Source organism: Copidosoma floridanum, unplaced genomic scaffold, assembly GCF_036245765.1.
Source record: "Copidosoma floridanum isolate Cflo_tuat_1 unplaced genomic scaffold, Cflo_Japanese_pri ptg000012l, whole genome shotgun sequence".
In the NCBI taxonomy this organism is placed as follows: domain Eukaryota; kingdom Metazoa; phylum Arthropoda; class Insecta; order Hymenoptera; family Encyrtidae; genus Copidosoma; species Copidosoma floridanum.
In genome coordinates this window covers 8,114,037-8,140,086 of record NW_028321889.1, presented here as the reverse complement: position 1 = coordinate 8,140,086, position 26,050 = coordinate 8,114,037, and the positions used below count along the sequence as shown (strand labels likewise).

The following is a 26,050-nucleotide window of genomic DNA, read 5'->3' as shown; positions in this document are numbered from 1 at the left end:
TCTGTCTCTCGGATGTAGGTGTACATGTATACACGGGACGTAGGAAAATGATACACAACGAGTGTGGCGCGAATCCGAGTCCTTTCTTCGTTTGGCATCGAATGAAGAAAGTTCGGTACATCCGGCTCGCGCTAAACTTGGCAAGAGCCCGTCTCGCGGAAACGGCTCCCTCGTCCGCTTGCCAAATATTTCAGAGTATACACCACCCACCCCCCCCCCTACACACATATATATTGTAATGCAAGCAAATAAATAAATTGAAGGATGATGGTGTGCATGTCGCAGGTGGCAGGGTCGTCGCATGGGGCTCGTAAGCGGCAGCGAGCGTCGTCAAGGCGGCCGCAGCTCATCCGATGCACGAGACGGGGGAGCGCCACCACCACGTGAGATCGGCCGCGACGGCGAAGGGGGCTAGCTCGAGGATGGCCTGCGAGAAGGCCTCGCGCCGGCTACGGGCGACCCTGCTGAAGGCCGAGAGACTGGGGCTCAGCGCCGCCGAGCTGGCCCAATTGTCCGCGGCCAAGAGGATCGTCGCGCAGAGGCAACACGACTGGAGGATGGGCCTCCTGCTGCTGTTGCTCTTCATGTTTGGCGGGGGGCTCATCGTCGCCCTCTTTTGCACGAGGGGCGGGGCCTCCTCTTGCTCCAAGATCGAGGACATTGTGAGTTTTTTCTTATCTTTTTTTCCAGCTTTTATCGCATATATCGAGGCTCGAGGTGATGTCCCCCTCTCCTCCTTCGCTCCCGGGTATAACCCGTAATACCCGCTGCAATAATCCCCCCTCACGGAAATTGATACAGGAGAGCTGGTGCACGGAAAAACGGAGGCGAGCTCAAAGGGGCTCGTGCATGCAGGATGGGTTACGAGCTCCCCGAGCCCCCTTTCGCGTGTCTACAACAGCAGCTAGAGCTTTGGGGAGTGTTGGGGGGTAGGTATCAGGGAGAGGATGCGAGAGAACAATTATGCTCACGGCAGGATACGCGGCTCCGCAGATTACGGGAGCTCGAGTAACGTCAAGGCCGTAAGAGACGATGGGGGCTCCTCTGTACGTACAGGGGCTAGCTTGAGTTGCGGCGTCCTGTAACCCCCGCCCCATTGAAAACTAGTTTAGGTGGTCCGGCGAGTGCATGGCTCGGCCTAAAATAGCCTTGAGACGCCGGGCATTGATATTCAAATTTTGGTGTATATTGGACGATAAGTGTAGCTTCCTTTTTCTATACGAACATCACGTTTCGCATCAGTGATCGACACTACCCTAATTTGCTTCAATATAGGACAGCGTAGATCGCTAACTATATTTGAAAGGGCGGTTCGTCCCGATGCTTTTTAAATGTCGCTGTGTACGTATAACGAAATAATTGGAAGCAAGAATCGACGACTCGTTACTATCGTTGGATATACGCGTGTATAATATAATTAAATAACCGCATTCATATTATGTGCAAGTGCAGCCAGCGGAAGGCAGTGAATTTATTCAGCCGAGCATAAATGTACGGTTGTCGGTTGTTAAATCGATGTTGCACACACGAGCTGTAATCGTAAATAATGAAAATTCATAATGTATTTGTCATGCATGATTGTACAAAAGTGACCCCGTGACTGTTTAGCGATGATTAATTTAAATTGAAAATCAGAGTATACCTGCAGTGCAGTATATGTATTTATTGGGTTTTAGTGAAATACATTTCATCATCGCATACACGGCTACAAACCGTTATAATCTCACGTTTCCTCGATATACCCTTTATTTTTTAACAAAGTGCCATTCATTATGGATAAATTAATCAAGAACAATAGAGTTGGAAGCTTTTGGGAGTGAATACGCGTTGGGTGTAACAATTGCGGTCCTCGAAATTCTTGAAATAGTACGGGCTGCTCCCGATTAGGCCGATCGCCCCGGCTTCTCCATTAAAAGCTTTGTTCTTGAACTCCAGAGATATAGTATAGTACCTATATACATATATATTGCCTACGACGATAATTAGGAGCCCCACTCGAGTCTTTCTTCCTTAACTGGTAGCGCGAGAGGTGCCGCCGTAAATCTCACGCGCTCCCGGACAAATGGATGCAAAGTGGGCGCTACAAATAAAAAAAAAAGCTCTAATCATTTTTCAAGATGTATATATATATAACGTATACGTGTATAGGTGCGCCCCAGTTTGGCGGATGATAATATTGCTCGCGGCGAAACAGGACAGACTCTCTCTCTCTCGATCTGCTTTTTCCGTCGGAGCTCCACCCCCTCCTTCCCCGAGTCATTAAGCAAATGGAAGTGGCTGCCGCTGACGCTACTTATACGATGAGTCGAGGGGGAAAAAAGTGTGCATCAGCTGGCCCCCGCGCGAGTAGGGCGATAGGCCAATTTTCAAATGCATTTCCCGAGCGCCTCTTTATCGCGCCCCCTCCCTCGTGTACCCGCTAATGCCCGGGAAATCGTCTTTCGTGCCCCAGTGTGCAGTGGCCTGATTAATTGCACGCTGATACGGGACGAGCGATAAATCGGGTCTCCGGGAAAATCACGTTCGTGTATCCATGGAGGAATTTGCTGACCTATACATCATATTTATACACCCCCGGGGAAAAATGTAATCAATTAACGCATTGGCCCCGTTCCGCCGAACCACTCGACTGTGTTATTCTGCACGCACGTACACGCGCTGGTTCATATATATATATATATATAAATCGGTCTTTCTTCCACGCTCGCAAGTCATCCAAGCATCATCTCGGGAACTCTCGTTTCTGAAACAAAAAAAAAAAAAAAAAACATAAAAAAGATCCATCAAGTATTGTACACCACGAGGTTGCCAACATCGCCTGGTCAAATGCGAGCAAACAACCCCCCGCGTTCGTACGTATAATACTTACGTCTCGGGATTTTCGAGTAAACGCAAGTAGGTACTTGTCAATTAACCGGAAAGTGAAATCACGTATTGGAGCTCGCGTGCGTGTTTCCGGTTCTATATGCATCTCATGCGGGCAAATACAAACTCCATCGCGACTCATGTGTGCACAGCCGACTGATAGATAGGTACACCCTATACTGCATCTTCCTCGTGGCGTGTACGTGCACAAGACCCACCCCCCCCCTCTTCTCGACTCTCGGGTTGAGAGTGGAGGAACGGACGACCGAACCATTAGTGTCCCTCCCGCGACTTCCCAAGAGTGGGTATACAATATAACGAGGCAGCTATACCGCTAATGGACGGAAAAATTAAGATAGCGCGAGCTATGTATACCCGGGGCTGGCGGTCTCGCTGTTGCAAAGTTACGGGGGGGTGTTGTCACTGGACGCTCTCCTGTACATTATATCTCGGGAAATGTCACGGTCGCGGAGCTGGTGCAAATTCGAGGGCCATAACCCGAGAGAGTTTTCGCTCCGAATGGCCCCGGCGTTTAATGTCTAGTTTCGCCCCTCCCACCGTGCCTTTGTTTCGACTGTTTAGGTACGAATGATCAAGCTCGAGAGTTGGCCGGTGCAGACGTACTCGCGGAGCAGGAGATGTACTGATTGGTCCATTTTTCAAAATCACGTGGCGCGAGTGCCAAATATTCTCGAGCCGAGGATGATGGAGCAGAAAAGGGGGTGGGTAGGGGGGTTCGAGTTCCTTCCGTGCACTAGAACAACGCGGCTTTGTCCTCCGAAACAATAACAAGTCCGGCGAGTGCCGGCGCCCGGCGGCAAGTGCCGGTAAACAAAAAAGAAAAAAGAGGCGGTGAAGTCTCGAGACAATGAGAGTACACACTCTGTCGATTGTTGCTGCTGTTATTGTTGTCGTTGACGAGGAGAGCCGTGTATGGACGGCTTCCGAGAGTTTTCTTATTGCGACCCCAGAGTCTGGATTGCTCTCTTTGTGCATCTCGGCTTCCTCTTTTCCCGCGCGGCGGCGACGATGACGGACAATGACGGAATTGTTTCTTTTTTTTTTTTTTTTTTTTTTTTATCCCATCCACCCAAAAAGGGGGGATTCTTCGATGGGTTTGCAAAACAAAAGTATACAAAGGGGGAAAACTCTTTCGTAATAATTGCTGTGCTGTGCGCGAACGTGTAGCGTGAAATTACCCGAGAGCCCCGAAAGGGAGGAAGAGTATACATATACGGAGGGAGTAAAAAGCCATACTATGTACCGTGTGCTACACGCGCAGTGTATGTATATATATATTCTCACGCGGCTATTCATATTTCACTTGCGAATAGAGAGCTCGTGGATTCCAAGCACGCCCCGATGAATCACCGTTATTAGGGAGTGGCCCAGGAGACTCCTTTTCCAACCCCCAACCCCCACTCGGGCGTGTGTGATGCATTCATGGGTGTGTTTTTGGGAGGACGGGGAGACGCGCATCTTCCACCGCACGAGAACGTGGAAAACGTGCGATTGCGGGGCAAGGGGGAAGCTCGTGCGTGCTCCTCTCCGGCGTGTTTACGATTATCATACTCTTGAAATCGGATAAGGAGAGATGGGGCGTGGAAGGGGGGGGGGGAGTGCTACGGGTTCTGTGAATGTGGGACAGAGAGGCGACGACACCGCCGAGCGAATGTCAGGCAGGGGGAGCTTCTTCTTTCCTTTCCTTTGATTCGAGCGGTATGGGAAAATCAAGAAAATTCGGTGTAATCTATATATACGCTCTTTGGGGGGAAAACCCGGGAAAACTCCGACACGAGAGATGCATTTTTAAACAAACCGACATGTATAAGCCGAGCGATCGGAATTAAATACTACCTATATAGTATGTACAGGTGTACTTTTACGACAGCGTCGATCGAGTATTTACGAGTCCCGGGCAATCTGTCGTTTCGACAGCTGAGTTTGGATATATTTCACACCACACTCTTGTAAACTTATACAAGATAAATTTTTTTGTTTTACACGAGAAAAAAAAACAATTTTTTCATAATTACATTTCATCTTGAAGATCCTACACCGACCGGTACTTGGTACTTTTTTTTTTTTTCATTGTGTTTCATGAAACAAAGTTTAACCAGACAACACCCTAGATTCATTTTTTTAAATTTTAATAATCGATCGTCACTATTAACATTAGTTAATATTAATTTTGCCGAAGTGAATTTAATGACGCGCCATGAAACCCTCGGTAATTAAACTACGCACAATAAACCACGCATCGCCTCTATGAAAAAAAAAAAAGAAATCTGCATAAATTAGGAAAAAAAAAGAAAAAACAGTTTAAAAACATCTCGTACAGCAAAAGCCCCAAGTTCTGGATAAACTTGATGCAATTACTTTAATGAGAGCGCGCAGCTAGGCCCCTTCCTCGAAGCGCACAAGGGTATGGAAGAGCAGAAGAATTTGCTAGTTTTTTCCTCGTTGCGTTGGGCCGGAGGTAGTATTACTCCACAGAGGCTGCACCCTGAATGCATAAAAGAAAAGTTTACAGAAGGAGGGAAAAAAGGGCGCGTGGGTGCTCCATACACGGAGAGAAAAGTCCATAGAGCCTAAGCAGACTCGGGGAGTAAAGAAGCCCAGACGGACGCGTCCGTGGGTATACACAAGTAATGGACACTTGTACACGTGCAGGTAGACACGCGTGCAGAGACGTATTATTCCCCGTGCCGTTAATGAGTTTCCTGCATAATGAGACGCGCGTCGGCAATCGAAGTCGTCTAAACGGCTCCCCGTTAATTACGCCTCCGCCGCTCGACGGGCCAACTTTGTACATACGTCAGCTGTCCCGCGCTGGTTCCACTTTCGCTTCCCTCCTCTTTTTGCGGTTCCCAGTCGGCTCGGCTTCTATTTTGCGCTTAACGTTTGGGAGAAAAAAAAAAAAAACGGCTCGAGTGGTGCCGACGAAAAAAAAAGGTGGAAAGGGGAGGAAAAAGGGAGGAGGAGGGAAGGGCCCCAGTGTGGTTTAACCCCGCAGATCCGGAGCTTACGTCCAAAGGGACGGCTACAACCGCGACAGGTCAACGTACACGTTTTTTTCTTGCTCTTCCTGCAACGAATAAACTTCGAAACGGGATGAGAAACGTGCGCTTTTTTTTTTAATTAACTCAATACGTGGAGGATGAAACAGGTCCCCCTTTTTTTGTTGTTTTTTTTTTTTTTTTCAATGACTCAATAACAAAGTTGGCTCGTTGAATATTGGCCCAAACGGTTGTAAAACACAAGAATAAACCCCGAAGTAGTGCATAATAGTACGACAGTGACGGATTCAGTGAAATAACCTGCACTGTTTTTCCCATTTGACTAAAGTTAACTTATTGCAATTTCACTAGTACGAATCTAAAGGGTACAACTGGAGCTTCTACTGCCACATTTCTTCGATTTCCATGGCATTCGTGTTACACGGACCGTTACGAAATAGTATAGCGCATAACAAGCTTCGCGCGCGACAAGGCGACAGAAACCAAAGGACGCGGCACGTATACTTCCCAGTTCCGCGTGGAGGGAAAATCTTTTTACCTAGTCCACAAAACACGTGCAAGCAGTGACTCTTTAACCACAGTCGTTGTTAAGGAAAGGCAAAAAAAAAGGGTATCAAAAACCACGGTAACGCGGATGCGACGTACACGAGACCAGCTGCGTAAACAATAGTGGGGTGGGTGGGGGAGTTTGTTCCCCGGGTGGAAAAATAAATACGGATTCTCAAGAACGTAATTCCCGGGAGCGGAGGCTGGCCGCTTAAAAAAGAGGTAACGGCTTACTTCGCGGCGCTCCTATCCGGCTGCCGGTGAAATCTCGGGCTTACGCCGGCTGTGGCCGTCCTCGAGAGTTAACACCACCGAAAATTCGCGCGCGCGCGCGTGTGTGTGCACTGTAGTCGGACGGCCCGGAAAATGGAAAAAAAAGAGATGCGCCGAAAGCTCTATCTTTGAGGGCGAAAGGGAGCGGCAAAATTAAATGCAGCCACGGGTGGGTGTATACGTATAACGGGCGCGCGGGCAAAGAGAAAAAAAGAAATGCTGGAACGAAGGGAGCAGACAAATAGACGACGAGAGGAAGGAGATCTTGGTTGGGTTTCCCCCCCCCCCATCCCCACGATGCCCCGAGAATTTTCCAAACTCAGCTCGAGAGGCGGCATGAATTATAATAACAAAAGAACGAGAGCCGCCCCGGCAAAGGATGAGGGGGTTTTATGAGCAAAGCAAACTGCGGCTTCTATCGCGCGCGTTAAAAATCAGCCGCTGGGAATATTTTATCGCGACAGAGGGAGCCCCCGGATGATACGATTTCCCATCTCCTTTTTTTTTTTTTTTTACTTCCGCCAAGCGCGTGGTGTACGTATTTTTGCGCCCATCGCCAGAAAAGTTTGGGCAAAGGGAAAAAGTAGAGCGCGTCTGATGGCTTGAATTTCGACATACCAACACGTCGAGGGCCCAAGAGAGAGTTGAGTTGAGTTGAATTTATTTCATCGACAATGGACTCAAGGTCCTACAACGCCGAGGCATAGTGTATATATAATAAAAAGAAACAAAATGACTGAGCTAATACAATGGCATCAGCCTAACAAAATTCGCATTAATAAATCATAATAAAAAAAAAAAAAAAGGTATAACAAAAATAAAGAAATAAACTATAAGGAAAGAAAATATAAATATATACACATACATACGCACATAACCATGCATACGCATGCATACACATATATATTCAAAAAGAAAATATATACATATATATATATATGAGAGAAGGAAACAAAAACAAAAAAAAAAAATCAAATATAAAAACATAACAATTTAGTAAATAGTAATGTGCTATGAGCAGAACACTTGCAAACTAAAGGCGACCAAACGTCTTATCAACAAAGTAACTGTAAAGGAGCACCCTGAAACAGGGCCGATCATAGCGTCGGCGTAGATCATGCGGAAGAGTATTCCATAGTCGCGGACCAGCTACGCGGAACGAATTTTGGTAGTAAGAGGTGCTAGCATATGGGATCACCAAATCAAATTGGGAGCGACGAGAGAGAGAGAGAGAGAGCTCTTTGATCGGACCAGTGGCGGTGCTCACTTTGCCCCCGTGATTACGATCAATCTCGTATTGCCTGCTCTACAGCTCCAGTGTACCCGCACTACACGTAGTAGCTGTCTCCCGTGTGTACTACAACCCTCGCTAATGCAACACGAGGGTGCCACTCTCTTTCGCCCTCTGCAACCACAACTCGGCCTGTATCCTCAACACTCGCAATTGTATGTATATAGTTACGCTGGTATAGGTATAGGATTTTCTCTCGGCGTCTCGTCACGCGTACTGCCACCCAATTGACTTTTGCAGTCGAAAGACCAAAAAATAATTGTTGTACTCGTGCAGAGCGACTCATTGGTCAGCAATTCCAGTACCAAAGGGTGTATAATAACACGTACGAGCGACACTGCTACAGCGTCGTTGCACAAAGGGGCCCACCACTAAAACGTGATTCGGAACGAGCTGCCAGCTGCAAATTCTGCGCGTCCCCCCCCCCTTTTCTCGGTCTTTACCCTCCAGGCAAAGAGCGTATATAGAACCCGGGGTGGGCGCACGCAACGCGACAGGGAGTGAAAGAGGGACACTATTTTCCTTGGCTCGTGGAAGAAGATAATGGGCCAATTAAGTGCACTTTGCCCCCTAAACGTGCAATTTTACAGTTGTGGTCACTCCCTCTTCAAGTCCCATCTCTGGAGCGAGAGACGATGCCCGGAATATTCTCCGCTGCGTTTTATTTATTCTCGATCCTCGAAAGTGTACACATACGCGCGTGTTGTGTGCCGAAAGATGGAGCGTCGCGTGACCGTAGCCAATCTACTCGTTATCCGATCGGGATTGCTTGGCGCAAAAAAAAAAAAAACCCCTTGCTGATTGTTTCATTATTTTTGAAAAAGAAAATCACGCAACACTCATACGTGTACGTAATTGCTTGAAATTAAAGTGTATCGACTATCGTAAAGTTTTGCCTCGAAACGGGCACGCACGCTGAGCTTTGATAAAACTGCAATTCCGAAAGCAAGACTGTATACGTGCGCGTGTCCCGTTGCAAGACGGTCCCACGCAAATTTCCAAGGGAACGCACTCGATGACAGAGATCGCGCGCGTGGATCGGCAAAGCCCGCGTAATTCATGCAGCAACGTCACCGTCACACGTATATATATGTACATATCTCGGCGTATTAATCCGGGCGATCAGGTAAGTGCCACTGCCACCGTCGTCGTTAACCACCGCGCACATGCAGTCAGGAGCCCATAATGCGGATAAACGCGTTATCCGTCATGTATCAACGGGAGAAGTGGGAGGGGGGGGGACACATATCCTTCGAGTTCCGCTTTGGCGGCTCGCCCCCGAGTCGTCTTCGGCGTGTGGTACTTGGCTGTATCGCGATATCGTGAAATCTCGTTAGCCTCGCTTGGCGCGACTGCTACGGTGCATCAGCCGTCGGTTCGATGAGCGACAGGACTCTAATGAAACTGTGCGGCACAGGTGGCGAGGGTCGGACTGGTATTTGCTGATGGTATCGCTGCTGGATCCCTCGAGACAAATGAGCCAACAGGGGATGTTTTTTTTTTTTTTAACCTACGTAATTACAACACTCTGTGACTTTTCTCGAATAAAGTTGAATTTTCATTATTCAACTTACCCGATCGGCTCTGATTTTTCCCGTAAGTTGAGTTTTATTCAGTAAATTTATCGCAGCGGTACGTAGGTCTTCCTTGACCATAAAATGATGTAGGTGTGCACACTGGTCAAATTACTTTGGACACTGGCAATGTTTTAACGTTGTATATATACAAGGCGAGCGCGCAGCCATTACGGTCATCAAAAATAAATTTCCAAGCAAATTAAAACAACAACAGCGACGATAATGAATCAAACGGAATCCAGTCAAATGCACATTTGCGCACGTATATACATATACCGCGAGCGAGGATAAAAGTTATGCCTACAGGGCGAGGGAAATCTCTTGATGTAACTTTAAAATTCGTTGCAAATTCAAAGAGGGAGAGAGAGAGTTCCCTTTTACCTCCCGTCCCGAGTGCGGTGACTGTCGCGCGTCGCCATGAAAAAAGCAGTCCGATCATTTTTCCCCGCTGGAAAACTTTTCCCTCTCCGGCCCGCGTTCCGGAAATCACTTGTAGTGCCACATGACAAGCCAGCCCCGCGATCGTTAGTACCTGCACTGTTAGTCGAAAGAAGTACCCGTTATTTTTGGTTGTCTCGCGCAACGACCTCGACACGCCTTTTGCAAACAGCCTCTATCGTGTTTACATATACGTATATATAAAAGCGAGCAAAACTTTTCGATCCCCCCCCCTCAACCAACACTTGTATGGGTAATCACAGGCACATCAGAAACATACTCGGTCACTTGCATATACACGCAAAGTTTTTCGCTTCGTGCAATAATAGTAGAGCGAGCGAGAGAGCTTACCTTTTTGTCATCCATCATCCAAATCCCCTCTATACTCGTCATTTCGCACTTGTGTGTGTGTGTGTGCATATTCATCTCGTCGATCGAAACAAATTCAGTGTCACTGAGCTTCCTCCCTCTGGCGCGTTAAAAGCAGCTTCTGCCGGGGAGCTTTGACAAAGAGCCATCACGGAAGGGAGAGCGAGTCAGCTATATATACACACGTGTATGTACAGTGCGACCGCAGCTTCCCCGAAACTCGGCCTCTCCTGCTTACCCTCGCTTCGAGAGCCAAATTAGATTTGCGCCGTGTACGTGCACGTCCTTTTCCCCGGGACGACTCTGCCCCGACCGATGGGGGGGGGAGGCTCTGATTACCAGGTGCATTTTGGTGCTTTGACGTCCCTCGCGTTGCAAAAATTTAGCCGCACCACCTGTGCAACACCTTATTTACCGCACCTATGTACCCGTGTATTACGATTGAAGCGGCCACTCGACGCGCAAAATAAGACGCGGCTCGAGAGGATTAATTTGAAAGTGCGCACAGGCGGGCTGAAAGGCTTGTCGCAGTGTCTACTGCAATTACAATTTTACGAATCACCGATGCCTCCCCGTCCATTATAGCTATTCGGTTCAATTGAGGGAAGGGCAGGTCAAACGCGACGCAATAAAGGTTATCGCTCGAGCTGCGACCACCGAGGAGGAGCATCAAACGCGAGATCAGCTTGTTCGAGTGCTGGAAATCGACCTGCCTCTTGTGCCCCTCTTTGCTCTTGCTCCAGTTTGCCACTCACGTGTATAGGTTGGAATGCCATACGGATGTCGAAGGGACAGTTTCCGCGTATACCCGAGGCTAGTAGATAAACAGTGGCGGTTCTGGTTCAACTGTTCCACTTCCCCCCCTTTGCCCCTGACGTGCGGCAACCAGGGCCGAGCTGCGGCAAGTATGCTCGAGAGCGGTCCGACCGAGTACCCCCCCCCCGAACTGCTGCTGTTACTTGATGGACCGCCACATGCGCTGCTTGAGTTTTTGCGGAATCTTGCGCAGCTTGTGCACGCAATGAATATATACATTTTTTTGTGAGCGAGTGCGTTGCATGATAATGTAGGATGCAGAGTGGTGGAAGAATAATTGTTAAGATTTTTGTTTTATTTTGATTAATGAGTTTTTTTATTTAATTTAATACAGGTACATTTACAAAATCATCAACCCATTCCATATTAAAGTAAAACTTTTTCATTCGTTTGACGTTATGAAGAGCACACATGGATCTTTAGGCACCGTTGTGATGAGCCCAAGTAGTAACTAATCTTTGAAGTTCAAACGGTGGATAGTCTGTCATATCAGTGACTTTAAAGCCACTTTTGTTTCAGATCTCCAATAACAAGTATCTTCGCAGCATTTTCAAGATTCTCCAGTAAAATATTTCCTATTTCTGTGTACTCAATTTTTCCCGAGTCCCAGCTTAGTCCATGATAGTAAAGTTCAAAGTATAAATTATGTTTATACTTTGGTGGCAATTTTCGCCAGCTGAACGGTGCTTTAAAAATAAATACTTGTGCTTCTGCAATTCCTTGAGCGCATAATCATTACCTGGTTTCTTGAAACCTTGCATGTCCACAAAATACTCCATTTTCTTCGCTATTATAATATTAGTTTTGTTTTCATAACCTTCATTTCTAGGACATGATCTTTTGTTGGTTAAATACTTATCAATGAAGTTTTTCAGCCAAGATTTCTTGTTTTTATCACCATCGCCTTAGTTGAAAGTTTTTGATACATAACATTAGTAGTAAAATTGCTTGTACTCGGTTTATGCGACATATTGACTGAAGTCTTATTAAACAAATTGATTTTTCAAACAATTACACAGTCTTATCTTTCGATTTTCCCACAGATTTTGTTTTTTCAACCTCTACATCTTTCTTCTTCTGCTCGTTTTTCTTCATAAATTTTTCCCACTCTTCTTGTTGTCGTTTATTTTCTGCTTCTTCTTTACTCCAGCTCTTACTCCGGCCTTTATCCATGATGGCTGATAATAAACTGATGCTCGCAGAGCCCATGAATCGGCTTTATATAGCTTTACATGAGTTTCAACCGCCAGGCGGTTGTGGCTCAGTTCAACCAGAACCGCCACTGTTTATCTATACTGAGGCTTTTGATGCGTTTGGCGGTGTGTAGGTACACCTTGTAGGCACAGACGAGGCTGTTATACACATATATCTAATCAGCTGGGATCGTCCATCCAATATATTATGGGTTTGTCATTGGAGCTCTTATTTGCGCGTAGACAACACACAACTGTGACAATCGTTATTGTCGGTTGAAATTCGACGAAACGATGTCTCTTTGTCGATGGTTCAGCGTTTTTCTATAATGGCTTTTTTTCCCCGCTGATACGTGAAGCGAGGGGTTAAAAGGGGCGATGGGAGGAAAAAAAAAAAATCAAAAAAAGGACCATCACAGCTTCGAGGAGAGTAGGCGAAAGCTGCAGACGCGGCAATGCGGGCTATCGCCTCTATGCGTATATGTATAGGGGTGCATGTGTCCACTTTAGCATTTATGGAGGCATTTATAACCCATGGTCCACGCGTGTAGGGGTGAGTTATGCGATAGGAGCCGGGGGTGAGGGAAGGAGAGGCGCCTCCAATCATTTCCCAATTAGCGACCAACTGCGCGCACAATAGCCGAGCGCACTGTGGAACTTATCCATGTGTATATACACACCCCCTACTATATATATGCAGGTCGGCAGTGATATTTTCTCACACCTACGCCGGGTTATTGGAATTGCGATTGGATTGGGCGCGATTCTTTTTTTTCTTCCTGGTACGTATCCGATATTCTAAATTAAAGTGATTTAGAGGAGTCCACGGGGAAGGGGGGAATTGAAAATTTTTACAGCCCACGGGGGGACGTAATTCGGATATTGCGATAAAAATTCGTGCGCTCTACTGCAAGTAGAATGGTGTCTTTGCCGAGCTGCTATTACTACGGAAGGTACACAAGGAAGGATGAATCCTCGGATGAATCTTGTGATGGTTAATAACAGTAAAAATGAGCAAGTATAATCGGTGGCTTATCAACAGTTGACGAGGAGAAAAAAGAGGAGTCGTGGAAATCGAATTGAAAACTCGGTGATTAAAACTCATTGGGCTCGTCGAAGCGTAAATTGGACAAAAATACGATGCATTAATTTTGCACCGCGTTGGTATAATTGAACGGCCCACTGGGAGCTTAATTTGCCGCCCAATCGGTACTCTTTTTCATTTTTTTTCCTCCTTCCCTTTCTTTTGATTTATCGGTGTACACGAGACGCTACACAGCCCACATTCACTGCTCGGAACGGTAAACCGAGTACTCTGGTGTTATTTTTCTTTTCTTCTCTTTTCTTCTCTTTTCTTTTATTTATTTATTTTTTTCTCTCTCTCCATTCGCGTATATAGTGATCATTACTTTGGTATTGGCATCCTTTTCGAGGGCAAACAAAAAGATTCGTCGCAGATTATATGAAAGGCTCGCAACAATGGATAACCACGTTGTTTCCATTGCGAAACGACAAACAACCACTTTCGACGAGGGATGAAAAAAAGCTTTGCTGTTTGGATAAAAAAAAAAAAAAAAAAAAAAAAAACAATCCCAACCATATGCGCTCGTTAGCGGACATTGTCACTGCGAATTAGCGGCCGATTTGTTTTACGCCCCCTCCTTTGCCTCCCTGACAGCGAACAATGCCTCGAGCTGAAAAATAAAAATCACCCGTGCCTCCGTCAGCAGCTGCACAAAGAGGACATTTAACAATATATATATTCTTTTCCCTTCATTTTTCTCTGTACAAAATATTTTCCCTCTGTTGCAGAATTTGGCGACCTAGCCGACGGAGAGCCACCAGCGCTACACCCCATTGTCCCCGTGAGGGCTGATAACCCACCCCCTCCTCGTGGGAGGAAGGAATTATTCAGCGCGACGGAGCCGGACATCGTCGGTGACTACGACTTGGTACACACTGCATGCATATATACGCGAGAGATCGGAACAACGGCGGAGAGCTGTGCGCGGTATATGACGTGCCCAAGGACGGCGAGTAAGGGCTCCGGACGAAATGAGACTCGCGAGATTGTGTACCCAAGTGTGTGCACATGTAGAGTTGTGTGTGTGTGCGTGGGTGACGACGGCTCCTCCTCGCCATATATATACCGGGACTGTGCGAAGCAGGAGCCAAGCGCTTCCATGCAAAGTAAAGGGGAAAGGTGCAAACCGGCTGGGACAGCAGTTTCCGATCGACGCTGCGTTTTTGTCCCTCCCTCCCGCCCTCTTTTCAGCTCGTCCACCGCGTCTGGACTTTGTTTTTTTTTTTTATATATTTTTTTTTTTTGTTTTTGTTTGCACTACGCGCGCGGAAGAAAATTCAAAGAGGGGCGAGATTATTTTTCAATGATCGTGTATAAAATATTATAACTGTCAGAGAGGATTTTCATATTCTTGTAACTTTTATATAAACGTGCGAGAGAGCTATTGTTGGTGGAAAAGAAGAGAAAAAGATATTGATTACGCGTGCAAATTTCCCGGAATTGTACAGTACAATGCTTGTATGCCCAAGTGAGTCGATTTCCGTATCCATCGAAAAAAGAAAAACGAGCAGAGTCGATCAAAATGGCCCTTATACGCTCGTCGGGGCGATTTTTTTATGCACTCGGGTGTGCTTTCATCGCGGAAAATTATACGGCGGCGCACGATCGGACAGGGGCCGCGTGTAATTTAGCCGCGGCTTATGACAGTCGGTTAATTGAAAAATTAGAGGCCCGAGCTGCTCTGGTATTTTTTTTTTTTTTTTTTTTTTTTTCGTGCCGCTGTCGATCAGAACGGCCGTGCAACCCCAATTTCGCCGAAGGCGCGGCAGCATCGATTACTCAATTATACCGTTGCGCGCGCGTTGGATGTACCACACATGCACGCGGTTTTTGTTGTTTTTTTTTTTTTTTTTTTCGCGACTCGCTCACGGGAAATTAACGACGGTAATTAACGATCTTGTTAGACGAGCCGAGAGGGAGGAGGAGGAGAGACGAAACAGTGGACGGATGATCGTTAAATTCACGCTCCCGTGAACCGACAGAGGGACTAATAGAGTGTGGATGTATAGCAGCCTCGATCGAGCGAAACGCGCTTCTTTTGCGAGAGAGAGAGAGAGAGAGAGAGTTATCCATGCATAAGCCGTATCGGATTAACGTCGCGGAGGCGCAGCCTATGATATAATTATACACTTTTGTTTCACTTGAGCGTCTTTTTTACCGCTACATCCATATTATACATACATACAGGACTCAACAACTGTACCTATTACGTCATGCCCGAGGTGGATCGTCATAGGTACCAAAAACTTGTCTTGTATGAAAAAAAAAAAAAAAAAAAAAACAGTATACTTCGAGGTAAACCGAGTTTGTGCTACAGAGACTATTCCGCGTGGTGAAAGTATGATGAAACTATAAATAAATTTTGTAAATATTACGCTACAGAGCGGCGTTTTTCTCGGGCTAGACCACGAGTTTTTTTGTACAATTTCACGTCAGGTGTGCATGAAAAGAGGGGGGAAAAAAATGGCCTGCGTGCTTTTGCTCGCTCGGAAACAATGAAAAACATATACACACGCGCGCGCTGCTTCGACTCGCTTCTTCCTGGGATTAAATTTTTTTCCGAGCGACGTGTTCCGTTCAATAACGGGGGGAAAAATAAAAATCGGCACTCGTCGAATCGAGACGAAGACGAGTAGCGGCGCATTTGAGCCTCGGCTGTGTAATACGAGAGCGTCAGCAGCAGTGACGAGATGACGGGGGCGCACGTATAAACAGGGTAGGTATATAGAACAAAAAATATATATATATACGTATAGGGACCAGCATCGAAAGCTGTTGCTGCGAGCTTGTATATATATATTATTCATGAATATTTCAACGGCCAGTCTCGGCAATAAATAGCCGCGGTGTTATATTATTCGCTCGCGGAGGAAGGCTTGCGCCGCGGAAAATAAATCGGCCGCGAGTCGCGAGACGAACGGAATACTAACGAGCGCGTATACCGGTACATATATATATATAAACGAGGAACGGGAGTACAGACCAGCGCTGTGCAAGGGCTCGATTGATGTGTATATTTTTCTTTTGTTGGTTCGATGCAAGTATGGGTAAAGAGGTGTACTTGATCCGGGCGAGCATTGATTGTCGCGATCGGCAGCAGCTGCTCCACACTGTAAAGAGAGAGGGAGCGCTCGCTTGTACTTGGCCGTTGTCTTGGTTGCTCGGTGGTGGCTAGTCGTCAGTGACGGCCACGGGCGAGCGACAAACCATGAAAGCGCGACCCACCTGTTAGCCCCTCCGAACTTTGGCCTTTCATTCGGTGCAACCTCGGGAAAGCAGCGCCAATGTAGGTAGTACCTGTGGAAAAGTATCGGAAAAAGTTTCGTGGTCTGGCCCGAGCGAGCGGGTAACACTGTGCGTGCGTGCTACGTGATGACGATGCGTGTATAGAGTGAGTGCGTTTGGAAAATTTTTGACCTTTGCTCGTCGAGCTGCAAAATTATGTACGTACATGCGTGAGAGAGTACAGCGTGCGAGGCTTCGTGCTGTGTACGATACGACGTATTCTAATAAAATTTTGTCTCTAAGATGCTGTGTACGTAAGCGTTTTTTTTTTTCCCTCCCCTACTTCTCCCATCATTTTTGTATTTACATGTGCAACCACTTTGCTTACAAGATCCATTAGCATTAATGTATTCATAGTTGTTTTTATTACATTTTCATGGCTCCCTCTTCCTTTTACCTGCAGTTTGAATATTTACAAGTTTCGACCGCACTGTTTCTCTCTGAAATTTCACTTTTTTTTTTTTTTTTTCTTTTTCAAATAACCATCGGCTCTACTGATTTTCCGGGGTGAGTCGAGTTTGCGAAAGAAGATCCAGCTGCCGAGGACGAGGTGATTTCCAAAATATTTGGTCGTTTGCTGAACTTTGTGGCATCGGATGAAGAATTGTTTAAACAAATCGCTCTCGAGACAGCGCCGTCCCCTCGAAACTTTTCCACCAGCCAAGCCGAGTCCCCTCGACAGCGCTATACCCTATAGATCAACGTCACTTGCAGCGCTACGGGATATACATACATACACACAGCCATAGCCTGTCGGGCGCCACGCCCGAGAATCAACTGCACGTAACGGAGATCGAAAGGGGTGGAAAAAATAAAAACGGGGTATTTCCAGCTGTGGGTCGCCTCGCCGCTCATTAGGACTCGTCGTTTAAAATTAAAACCTAATTACCGTGCTATTTGCGCGCAATTAAAGCAGGACGTCGGAGAGACGTTCAAACGGAGAAAGAAGAGGATGATGATACGCGAGCCACGCTCGTTAAGCCAACCATCTCTTTCTCGAGCGCGCCCCCTCAAACTTTTTCAATTTAAGGCGATCGCCGGGGAGGAAATCCCGAGCCCGCGATGGGCTTATGACCGACCAAAAAACCAAACCTAATTAAAGCCTCCCGCCCGTTCGCGGGACCACCTGCAACAACCTCGAGCACGATGAAAAATCTCCCGAGCTCTCGCGGACCGATTTATCACGGCTTTGAGCCCCCCTTTTTTTTTTTTTTTTACTTTTTACACCCCTACACGGGACAAACGGGGACCGCGCGCTCGTCAACGATTAATCACACCCGAGGACGTGCTCCGTTGTTATTATTATTTTTCTCTCTCCGCTGCAAACGCACGATAACAACGAAATCTTTATTACGCTTCTGTTTTTTTTTTTTTTTCCAAGGGCACATCTCGTGCAAAGAGAGAAAAAAACAGCCAAGTCCATCGGAGCGGCTCGTAAATTTGTGCCGGCGAAAGGGCGATAAATCGCGCGCGTCCAGGCTGGCCTGCCATGTAAAACCCATAACCGAAGATCGCGAGGGGGCTGTATATGTATATGTGTAAAATCGCGGCTCCGAAACGAGCTCTAAAAGCCTCGGGCACGCGTCTCGCGAGCATCCGGAAGACCACGAGAGTGGGATGGGGGAGGTAATACCGCTCTCCACGGGTTGGGACGTATAATACTCGCACGAGGACCGAATGATAGGAATCTCGGGTCTCCCGTCTTTCGCGGTTCTCGTGCAGGCGCGCAATAAAGGAGTCGCGTATACGCGCTACATCTCTCCTCGCCTCTGTCCGCCGGGGGACATTTATTTTTAAGGGCTTGCTCCGCTGGTCGTACACGTCGGGGTCGGGGTAATAGATTGTCCGGCCTTTTTGCATGCTGATGCGGGGGGGGGGGGGGGCTGGTTCGCGTTTTTCCAAAGGCGGCGAAAGTGGATGTCGACACTGCTTGAAATTTCACTCCAAAGGAGGAACCGATGGAAATTTAAGATCTGCCTGGAACGAATCTTAATTTAATCGCTGTTGTAGGTAATTTTTACCCTGAAATTTCAAATAGGTATACTATAAGGAAAGAGCACAAGACAATTGGAGATGTCATTGATGCATACAACCAAAATTTCTTCACACTCGGTGGCAAGAAAACGCATTTTGACGAAATTTTGCCAATAATGTCTATACGCTTCGATGGAGCTGGCCGTGCACACGTCATATGGGGCGCGACCCGCGTCGTTAGACGCACCCGTGCGATATGTTTCGGGGGGGGGGGGGCTGCTCACCCTTTCCCTCGTTTCGTCCCTCCGTACGCACACATGTATGCAAACTGACGGCGTGTCGCGTTCGACGTAATGTAAAGATTCGTCACTGTCACGCCTGCCTCGCGTAGACGAGCCTGACGCCGCGCCATTTCAATCTAATTTTTTTTCTCCCCTCCCCCTCTCACTTTTTGCCCCCTTTTTTGCTGCGCACACGCTACACTGTATTTTTTTTTTCATTTCCACGTGTACAAGCGCGTTTTAAAGCTTTTTTTTATAATCCACCCGAGGAGGAGGGGGAGGGAAAAAATGGAAATTCCGGCGAGACTAGCGAAACATGTAAATACTCGGTAATTGGTAATTAAACGTCACGGGAAAGGGACACCTGCCACCGGCACCATCGGCTCATTTTTTTCAAATACACGAGCGCAGACGGAACTCTTTGCGCGTGCCAGTACCAGGCGAACGATATTCCACCCTTGGAGCGAAAAGTAAAACGTCAATCGTAAATTTAAAAAAAAACGTACCGTGGAAAAAATCTTTGAGTTTCCTTTGTTCGTGAAATTTCGGAATGTTAAAATCGCGCGAGTCTACTGCAAGGGGGGTGGGACAAATAAATTCCCGAACGCGATATCCGAGATATGGCACGGGAGGCGCATTAAAATTCAAGTGCCGAGCGCAGATGCTCCATCGATTCCACCCCACCAAAAAAAAAGAAGGGGTACACCCTCTCGCGACTCCGTCTTCCCCCCCCCTGTACCTATATACTCCGTGCTCGAGCATTCGAGTACGAATTTGACTGTATGATGCAATATCTCCGAGCTGCGACATTTATTAGAATCCCGCTCTGAATTAGTGTACCGCAAGCAGAGCCGCGCACATGGCGCGCATACCATTAGCATTAACTTGGACTCCTCCTCTGTTCCCACCTCAGCTCTACACCATCATTACACGTGCACTAAAACTTGTATCGCTGCGATGTACAAGATACGCGATATACCTTGGTTTTTATGCGTCAAATGAAAATCTTGCAGCGCGATTCATTGACTCCGCGTCAAGAGTGCACACCCAAGGTATTGGGCTTTTGCTCGGAGACGAAGAGGAAAGCCAAAACAAAACCAACAACGCGAGGCGCGGCAAGTTTAAGTTGGAGCAAGTAATCAGATTCGGTAAACAATAGTGCGGGAGGGGGGCGAGTGTTGCTCATGCAAAACTTGGGCAAACCATCTAAGAAAACAGCCCCGGTGTAGGTGGCCTCCTATAGAGCGGATCACTAGCCGTGTTGCAGCCGTGCTCGCTTGTTTGCAGCGAGATTAGTTCCATACGCTTGTTTCACCCCCCTGAACTTTGCGAGAACTCGTGTTGTGCTTGTACATGCACTCTCGCTTAGCCAATATTTATGTCAATGCCTCGCGCTTGGATTTACAACGCCGCTTTTTAATTATTGGGCCGATGTGGACACGTATGTATAAGAGCATGGCTCTTTTTTTGTTGTACAACAAAAAGGCCAACACGGGGTAAAAGGAGGAAGAAAAAAAGGCCAGGAAGAGAGGGTGAGCGAAAAAAAAGGTGAGGGGGGGGGGCACAGATATCGGAGGCTAGCGTGTTATATCTTACTCTTATTTTACGGCCTCGGCCACTTCCTATCCTCTCTACAGCCCGGCCCTCGCGCGGAATACACACGAACTCGCGTTCTTTCCGGAGCGCCGTGCTTCCTGCGGACGAGAGCTGCGGCCGATAAATTTCCCCTCCAACAGACTGCGAAAACACTGGCTGCGGCTCGAAGATACCGTAAGCTTTTGCCACCCCCCCCCTCCGACCTCCCGGTGATGTGCTTCCTTTTCGAGATTCAAATGGCCCGGGGTGTACAGCGTTAATTGCCCACTGATACGACTCAGGAATAATATATACTGTTCCCCCCACCCCCCTTGTCCTATACTCCGGGCTATATTCCCCGTCTGCCAAAACTCATCTGCTTTTGTCCCGTACCTACCTTTTTTTTTTTTGTCTGTTTTACACGTGCCCCTTCCCCTCCGGGGTTTTGCGCTTTCGTTTCCGCGGTTGATGCCTATATGTACTCGGCAGGTGTTGATACAGCACCTGATAACCGAGTGTTTTGTCGGGCCGTTCGGATGCTATACGTACACATGCGCGGTTATTTGCACAACTGGGGTACGCTTGTCAAGGTTTCACGTGTGTATACACATAGGCTTTCGAGGGACCATATCGGCGCTTGAATCGTTGAATTCGATACGACGAACCGCAATCGATGAAAATTGCAGGGCTTTCATGATTCATCGCGTTGAATTATCGACGAGAGAAATCGTGGGCCGATACGAGGTGTGTAACTCTGCGAGCAGGTATATAATGATGAGCTTACCTACGTTGGATCAACACCGGAGGGGGAGTTAATGAAAGCTCTCCTATCATCGTATACGTACGCGTTGAAAGATAAATATATATTTTTTTTGTTTGAAAATATCGTATTGTGATTAATTCTAAAAAAAAAAAAAATATATATATAAATATGCACTCTGCTCGGCACGGAGATCTACCGATCGGTTAACGCCGCAGGCAACGTTTGTACGTACTCGTAGACTAGGATGTAATATATTAATGCCCTCCGAGGGACTCGGCCAGAATGTGCTCCTTGGGACGAGTAGTACATTACCTATTTAAGTTTATGGTCCCGCTGCCATACCTCGTACACCCCACGTCACGTGTGTCGATGTACCACTCGAATGAATTCGTGCGCGATGATATCGGCAAATATTTGTCTCGCTTGTACCTATACTTTATCGAGTTATTACATTGAAATCCCTCGCGTGCACTACAAGTTTAATTTTTTCAAAGTTAGTTTTCCTCCATTATAGCCTTTATTTCATTTATTACGTTGTCGAAATATGCAGCATCAGTTTTTTTTCATTGCCATTTATTATACGCGACTCGGTCAAGTGGGGCACAACGATGCAAACGCTCGACGTAATCAACGCACTATGCCCTGAAAATGTACCTATACGTGTATTTTTAAATTCCATCCAACTCGAAAAATAAAAAAAAGTTAATCGAGAGAGGAACTCCTGCACCGGAGCACCTGTTAAATTGGAGTCCTCCTCTAATTGACAGCAAATTACTCGATTCCCATTCGCCGCGCGTACGCGAAATTCAATTTACTCCGGCAAATAAGTGCATCATGCAAATACAGGAAAAAACTCTTTTTTTTTTTTTATTATTATCATTCCCTCGCCGACTCCCCCGAGAGTCCGAAAGAAAAAGCTCGCACATATGCACGCGAGGGTGCCTGCGTAGCAAATAAATGAAAACAAATAATGAAGAAACGAGCCACAATCTGCGATTCCTCTCCATGCAAGAATTTCACCCCATCACGCACGTCAGCTCGTTCTCTCTCGCAATAAAATTTTCGCTCGACGCACGTGCCCCAACCTTTATACATATTTATGAATATCGGGTCGCGCCTCCTGTCCGAACGCACCCACCGCTGTCTTTTATGCGTTGTATACACACGGCTTTCTTTGTATACGGTGCCGATAGTGCCCCGGTGCGCTGAATTAATTCGGTTAACCGCTATATCGACGAGCCGTGTGATATTTGTATGTGTGACACGTACGAGGGAGAAAGGAGGATGTGCCACCAGCCGCGCCGATATATACACGGGTAATTCGGTTTATCCGCATGCGACCGATGTCGTTAAGCCTATATCTCCCTACGTGTGGGTATACCCATCTCTCGCCCTCGTCAACTCATCCGAGCATGCGTGTGCACACGCGCGCCTCTCTCCCCTTTTTTTTACGCGTTCCCTCTCCACCGGCGTGAGAGTAACAAAAATCATCACAAGCGCGGCTTCATTGCATTCGATGATCCGGTCGAATAATTATATACCATTTTTTGTTTTCTTCCCAAAAGAGAGTATACAGTCAACGGGTACGACACAATTATTGACTCACAAACGCGTTTCACGTGACGAGGTTTAAACGTCCATCGTAAAACGTATTACGTCATGTTGTGCAAGAGTATAATATAATACTCACGACCTTTTACGAAGTATGTATATTTCATTGATCCCCTTGGGCGTATTTTGATGTGAAGCGGGGAGCACTTGATGCACACTTTGTAAACAATACCGAGCCTCGACGGAATGACATTATTAATTCAGTTTGGAGATAAAACGGCCGTAAGTGTATACGATTAATCCACTTCGTTACGCGGGGCGAGGAGGGGGAAGGTGGGCAAAAAGGAGAAAAGAAAGAAGCACTTTGTTATTCAAACATCGTGGGGTGCGCGTGGGTGAAAACAACCGAAAATCGCCGTGGAAGAGAAAATGTATCGATTTCTCGTACGTGTACATGTATTTTATGAGAGAAGAACGATGTTCGTCTCTCTGTTGGTTGACACACGCACTCAGAGACGTATGGGACCACCACAGGCAGTGTACAACGACGAGCGTCGGGGGCTCGATAAAAAGCCCAACGCGAGCATCGGCTCGCAAACAACGGCCCACGCGTCCTTAATCAAAATTTAAATGACCTTGCGGCACGAGAATTTCAGTCACGCTCGTGCGCCCCCCTCCTCCTGTTTTTGTCCCCCCCTCCCCAACCAGCTCAAATGAATTTTTAAGGGCGGCGAATTCGTTTTTCCCACCGCAACACGTATATTAAAGCCGTACACACGCACGCCGAGGGTACCAAATTCACTTAAGGCTGCCTCTCCCCCCTTGTATCGTGTTAGCCCGAAGAATCCTCCGGAGAAATCGTAGGTCGAATTCGCGAGAGCGGGAGGACTAAAGGTAAAGACCCCCCCGCGTGCGTGTGTGTGTATGTGTGCAGCTACACAAATTGTTGGATGAAAAATTTAAACGGCGCCGGGGGCGAGTGAAGTTTTCGCGGACGGCAAAGAGCATCGGTGCGGGGTCCCATCCGAAGCGCGCCGAGTGGACATAATTAGCAGCAAAAGGAGGGGGGAAAAAAGGATAGCGCCGGCAATTTAGCCGGGGAGCCCTGTCTCCCGTGAATTCCCCCTCCCCCCCGGATTTCCCTCGGTGTACAACGCGGCGCGCGGTAAAATTAGGAGCGCTTACACCCTCGACGCTGCTGTGTGCTCGCGCTTTGATGTTCCGGCTCTTTTAATTATGATGTGTGCGCTTAACTTTTTGACGCTTCAAACGCGTGTTATATTGGAATAACGGGGACTGGTCCGCGAAGGCTAAACCTGCGAAAGTATATGGTGTACATACGCGTGGGTGCTCTTTGGCACGTTGGGTTACCCCAAAGAAAAAAAAAAAAAAAATTTCCAAGCACCCCATTATGCATATATATACCTATAACTATACGCGTGATAGTGGGTGTCGCAACTTTTTCGCTTTTATCCTCTCACCCCTTACATTATTACTCTTTGGCGAAATTACACGCGAGCCAACGTATTACACTGACCGTAAAAGCTGCTCTCGCGTTAAACACAAGGTATAACGTTTCCACGGGCGGGCGCGCGCGACGTACTGAAACGTATCATATAATACCCACGGAGGTAGTTTTGTCTTTTTTTTTTTTTTTTTTTTTTTTTTTTTTAACTTTACTGTTTCGCCTCGCCAATCGGCTCTGCTGCTTTTACCCACATTTTTTTTCAACAGTGTAGATACAGGCAACACAGGGGTCTAGCGTTTCTTGCTGCGTCCCCCCAGTGGCGGAATTTCTGAGGTGAAACAGCAGGGGAAGCCGCCGTTGGCTCAGGCCTGTCACGCCGCGGAAGGTCAGAAAGGATGGGAACACCCGTGCAAACCAGACAAGAGTAAGGAGGGTACAAGCCATGCGCGTTTGGTGTATGTACACACCCACGCGTCGTACTCTCGCTGGTCGTTACGTATGCCGAGTGGATGTAAGAAATGAGGGGAAAAAAAAAAAAAAAAACAAATCTCGTACGTGATACCCTTTTTTATGTTTCCAGCTTCGCGTGGATGCGTAGTACTATTTTTTTCGTACATCGTGGTGCTGCAATGACATTTTCTACGAAAATTGAAAAAATAATACAATACCGTCATTTTACGTACAGTTTTTCTTTAAATGTATTGCCGAGGTGCACTGAGCATGATATCATTACGCGTAATATTGATCAAAGTGTTGAATATTTGTACAATAAATCTCTGAAATACTTTTTTGGATTTTTTTCCCCTGAAAATATACGAAAATATATATAATTTCAATTTCGGAAGTGAAGTATATTTTTTACTTTGAAGTTGTGTATGATTCTGTATGTACTACCCTTCCACAGGCACCTCTGAATTCCATATACAAATTTTCTTGTGAACCATTTTTAACACTACTTTAAATACGTATACGGGGTGTGTATATGCACTCACACCTTGATGGCAAGCTTATTCCGTTTACTCCTTGTTGACTCGGTTATTTAAAATACTAATCCATTTTCGTCTCATATACTTTTATACAAAATTACGTGTTCCGCACTTGTAATGTAAATACAAATTTTTTACTACAACTACTTTTTAAATTTTCAACAGTTTGACCTTGTATGTAAGGCGGATGATAGAGAGACAATATGAAGCTCACCACAAAGCAGTCAAAACTTGTGAGTTCGAGACTCAATCTTCTAAACCACCTATATGGTCTTTTGATGAATAGTTAGTACTCATTTCTACTGACACCATCAGTGAATAATGAATAATAACTTTGATGGATCACTGCAGCTTTTTTTGCTACTTTAATTATTCAACCTTCGTTGATTGAGATAAATGTACACAACATTCTTTGACGTAAAAAGCCCATCTTGAAGAAAAAAAAAAAAAATGTAATGCACGTGCAATGAATAATTAAAAAAGTTAATCCCGCGCGATCAAAGGGATAAGGAAAACAGCCTCCTCGGGATGCGCGGCGCACCGTCGCATAATTCTCCGCGTATGCTCCGGCGTTGCATATAAATTGCACCGAAAAAACTGCAAACATTGCGCTTTGAAATTACATTTCGCCGGGGAGGAGGGAATGTAAAAAAAATAACGCCCCGTATAACACCACCGAGGGTCCAAAAATTAAT

At 46.6% G+C, this 26,050-nt stretch overlaps 1 protein-coding gene across 1 annotated transcript in view; it reads left to right on the top strand.

Annotated features, from left to right (window-relative positions):
* Nucleotides 1–14,665, top strand: part of LOC106642483 (uncharacterized) — a 29,136-nt gene extending 14,471 nt beyond the window's left edge. Inside the window, exons 2-3 of the mRNA XM_014357270.2 lie at nucleotides 286–662; nucleotides 14,201–14,665. Of these exons, the coding sequence (XP_014212756.2) occupies nucleotides 354–662; nucleotides 14,201–14,215 (324 nt within the window). The 5' untranslated portion in view covers nucleotides 286–353 and the 3' untranslated portion in view covers nucleotides 14,216–14,665. The remainder of the gene's footprint in view (nucleotides 1–285; nucleotides 663–14,200) is intronic.
* The last annotated feature ends 11,385 nt before the right edge of the window (nucleotides 14,666–26,050 follow it).